The sequence below is a fragment of the Cryptomeria japonica genome, chromosome 6 (assembly GCF_030272615.1).
Source record: "Cryptomeria japonica chromosome 6, Sugi_1.0, whole genome shotgun sequence".
NCBI lineage: Eukaryota > Viridiplantae > Streptophyta > Pinopsida > Cupressales > Cupressaceae > Cryptomeria > Cryptomeria japonica.
Window position 1 is genome coordinate 44714766 of NC_081410.1, and position 4632 is coordinate 44719397.

The following is a 4632-nucleotide window of genomic DNA, read 5'->3' on the forward strand; positions in this document are numbered from 1 at the left end:
TAGAGATTGGGCATCGCCAGGCAAAAAGCCCAGGTTAAGCCCCAGCAGGCTTAGATCCCCAAAGTATTTAAACATAGAGGATTTTTACCTTAAATTAAGCTGTTTAAAGCCAACCAAGGTTCCATAGCTCCCTATGAGAAATTTGAAAAAACATTTACTTGAGACCATCGAATTAAAAATAATCAAGCTTAATTGGTTACATAGAAGTAGTATGTCCTATTCTCTTAGTATGCCTTATTTTACAATAAATTGGATGAATTCAAACTAGGGGAGAATTCAGATCAAGAAACAGAAAACATAATAAATTTATCCAGTCTGTATATGTAAAAGAGGTGTCAGCAGACATGTGTCATAGCAGTAAAAGAGCATGTCTCTTTTCCCCATACATTCTAGGCTTACAAAGTTGAAAAATACTACATTTTTAGCTGTTTTGAATCCTAAATAATAATATATATGTGGCAGCTAACAGGCTTCCAAGCACCTTATAAAGGTAAGGCTTCCGGTCTAAGCAACTACCATGATGCTTTTTTAAGGAAAAGTAAAAAATGGTTTCCCACAATAAGCTAGTCCTACTTCCTAGATTTACCGTAAGACATATAGCATGATTAGTTTCCACAAATTGAGTGTAACATGTGAACAATTGGTGCAATAATACTAACAATTTATTTTGGATCAACCCGTTCATGTTCCCCATACAATCTCCAACCTGCAAGCAGTGTATGAAGGATTATTAAGCATCGTTATAACATTTGATCCTTGTTCCAATGACAATGCACAGAAATATGTGTAAGGTAAATCCAATGTAAAGATATATTATTAATTCTCTGCAGAATTATAAAACAAACCTCAATTGCCCATGGGGTGTAGACTGTACAGTTATGCCGTTGAAAGACATGGATAATGGTCATAGGTTCAAATCCCCAGCTTCAATTGCTGCATGAGTAAGCATAGCTCATGCGGCCAAAGGTTTATAGGAGCCCCATTATTAGGACCTCACAAATGGGGTCCCTGCTAGTACTGATTCCTCTGCATCAAAAATAAATAAAACAGATCTCTATTGAAACTTGAATTATATTGAACCATGTGCCATACATTCAATGTAGTAGCATTTCTCAATTTCTATCACCACAGAAGAAACGTGATGGTGCAGCTTGAAAGGAAAAAGTTTGCAACTGAATTTTAGTGTATGACGCATTTTATATGTCAATACAAGTTCAAGACATCCTATTTCCTCATCATTGCATATCATATAAAAAAACCCATCTCATATACAGAATATTTTAATGCTTAGCTTATGAAAATTATACTTATCACTGACAGAGAATAAATGTCTACTTATCGTTTTCAAATGCCCTGGGCAAACTGCTCGTACTTATAATACTGCAAAGGTTACCTTATCATATCATACATGTACTGAAAACCTGACAACCTTACACAAATTACAAAAGGAATATCGCATCATAAATAACATGTAGTTAACATTGTTCAGATCAAATTCGATGAATCATTAAATAATAAACATTCTTCCATGCAATTCACAAAGGTTTTATATAGTTGATCTCTTAGAAGAACTCCATATCTGTAGGGGGTTTTGATGGCTTAAACTTCAAATCTGACCATCCTGTGAATTGACAAAAAAACAGGTACAAACCATAAGAGTAAAGATGAAAAGCATAGCTAATTGAAAGTATCTAACTCTATTATGAAAATTGAATATTTAATTGATTCATATTGTGCATACCCTATTAGTTATTTTTGAATCTTGATCATTAAGGGAAATCTTGCAAAGATATTTCCAGTCCACTGCCCAATGTTACAACAGAACAAATTTGGTCCTGTATCCGTATAATTTATCCATCATTGGTACAATATGTATGCATTTGTTGGCCTCACAAACAGACAAAACTGCATTCTCTTGTCCAAAATGTAATACATAGTCCATGATCTGAGAAATGTAATAAATGTTGGCCTTACCAACTGCCAAAAACTGTATTCTCTTGTCATTATCCGAGAAACGTAATACATGTTGGCCTCACCAACAGCCAAAAATTGCATTATTTTGTTAAGATATTTGATATATAGCGGTAGCCCATGGTCTGAGAAATACCTTTTTCAGAAACCTATGTCTGACATGTGCCTCTCAGCCATCGCCGATAGTTCCCACAAAATCACTGTTCATAATGAGAATGTTGAAAACAGTTAGCATCTTTTAAATAATTTTGGATTCAACAATCTTAGAAACGAACTTGATGGCAGCGTGGCAACAGCAGGATTTTCAAGATTCGGATGGTATTCTCGGAGGTGTTGCAATAATTCCAAAAGCAATTGCCATCTTTTCATTGTGATCCCAAAGAAATTTTCCCTTCACTACTCTTCCAGATCGAGCAGCACAACCCTTGTGTTGGGTGCATATCCTTCCTCTTTCATCTGCTTAGTTAGTCTCTCTAACATTGCATAAATCTCATCTATTTGAGGGTGAGAATTATCACCTGAAATAAACACATGCATACTATTCTTAACTTCAATCCAGCTGCATCCAGGCTGCTTTTTCAATCCCCTATCTTTCATCAATTTTCTCACATTAGCTACATCATCCCACAATCCCAGAGAAGCATAGATGTTTGACAAAAGCACATAACTTGCACTATCTTGTACTTTCAACCGCAGAAGTTGTTCTGCTGCATGCCTTGCAAGTCGCATGTTTCCATGGGTTCTGCAGGCACTCAACAAGGCTCCCCAAACAGCTGCATCCGGCTCAACTGGCATCCTGTGGATAATTTCCTCTGCCTCGTCCAAGAATCCGGCACGTCCAAGAAGGTCAACCATGCAGCTATAGTGCTCTACTGTTGGAATGAGCCCATATTCTTTATTCATAGAATCAAAGTAGCGGCGACCCTGGTCCACTAACCCAACATGACTGCAGGCAGAAAGCAAACCAACGAAGGTAATTATGTTAGCTTTAATGCCTGCCTCTTGCATTTTCTTAAACAGTTGAAGAGAATCCTTTCCGTGCCCATGCTGAGCACATGCTGAAATCATAGCACTCCATGAGACAACATTTCGTCTAGGCATTTTGTCAAACACTTCCATCGCATTTTCTACACTCCCACATTTAGCATACATGTCAAGGAGAGCACTCCCAACTACAACATCTAGTTCAAATCCACTTTTGACAATATGAGCATGAACCTGCTTACCATGTAATAGAACTGCAAGGTTGGCACATCCTCGGAGAATACTGGCAAAAGTAATCCTATCTGCTTTTGTTCCAGAACGCTGCATTTCATAAAACAGTTGCAACGCCTCGTTGCTATACCCATTCTGAACCAATCCGCCAATCATTGCATTCCACAACACCAAGTCTCTTGCAGGAATTTGGTTAAAAAGTTTAAGTGCTTCATCAAGGGGGCCATATTGCGCATACCCCATGATCATTGCAGTCCACGATAGAATATTTCGTTTAGGCATTTTGTCAAACACATTGCGTGCATCTTCAATCCTACCACGTTTAGCATACATATCAACAAGAGCAGTGCCTACAACTATATCTGAATCAAGCCCTACTTCAATGAAATGGACATGGAACTGTTCCCCTACTTGAAAAGCACGAATGCTGGTGCACGCCCTGATGATGCTTACGAAGGTAAAGCAATTCCCAGAAATACCTTCACGTTGCATTTGGTGAAAGAGATTTAAGGCCTCCTCAGCGTCCCCATTCTGAGAATACCCCGCAATCATGTTTGTAAATGACACAACACTTCGTTTAAGCATTTTGTCAAACACATGACGTGCATCTTCTAAAACACCACATTTTATATACATGTGAATCAGGTGATTTACCAAATAAACGTCATGATTTAATCCGGTTTTGATGACATGGGTATGAACATTCTTGCCTTCCGCCAGTGCCTTCAATGCGGCGCATTTCTGCAAGAGTGAACAATAAGTTTTGGGGTTTGCAATGACAACCTCTTTTTGTGTTGGATTCAAACTGGTTATAGTAGTCTTCAATTTATTCTCTTTATTGCAGGGTTTTCTGATATTTTTGTATCCAAGGTGTATAGGATGTGTTTGTTTAGTAACGCGCCTCTCTAATGACAAACTTGAGTTGCAGAATCCAAGAAAAAGTAGTCGTTTAATGGTGTTGCAGTGTTCTTGCCAAAACCCACTGCAACTGAAAATATTTTTACACACCATTGTTTATATTCCATCTTTCACTTTTTTAGCTGGTGGCCAATGCCATACATAGAAGCTGGTGTTATATGTTTCAAAAAAATTGTAAGGATGTAACAGGTTTTTAATACACCTTATGTAGGCTAATTAAATAAATACAATCAATTAGGTAACAACAAATTTATATAATAGACTTGGGATAGATAAAAATATGAAATAGGTATATTTAGTGTAGGATTGAAGATAGATAGTTGATTTTGTTCAATAATGATTTGTTTTTATAGAAAATTGGTTGTCTTGGTTGTGAATATCTTATACGACTACCACGAACTTGATATGACATGCAAAGCTAATATAAGTTATAAGGAATTAATGTGAGAGAAAGTGTACCAAAGAATTTGTTTGTCTTTGTCTATTGGGTATCTTAGAAGTCAAAGTGATATCTAGATCTTTACAACA

At 37.0% G+C, this 4632-nt stretch overlaps 1 protein-coding gene across 1 annotated transcript; it reads right to left on the minus strand.

The window, feature by feature from the left end:
• Window positions 1-299: 299 nt before the first annotated feature.
• On the minus strand, window positions 300-4299 carry LOC131072154 (pentatricopeptide repeat-containing protein At2g13600). Its single transcript, XM_058008231.2, has 3 exons — window positions 1742-4299; window positions 846-1621; window positions 300-706 (listed from the first exon to the last, which is right to left on the minus strand). The coding sequence occupies exon 1, from the start codon at window positions 4195-4197 to the stop codon at window positions 2368-2370; it is 1830 nt and encodes a 609-aa protein (XP_057864214.2). The 5' UTR covers window positions 4198-4299; the 3' UTR covers window positions 300-706; window positions 846-1621; window positions 1742-2367.
• Window positions 4300-4632: the final 333 nt, after the last annotated feature.

What these genes read in the sequence shown, in the direction of transcription:
- LOC131072154 (XM_058008231.2), bottom strand. Translation starts at nt 4,197, where the DNA reads ATGGTGTGTAAAAATATTTTCAGTTGCAGTGGGTTTTGGCAAGAACAC.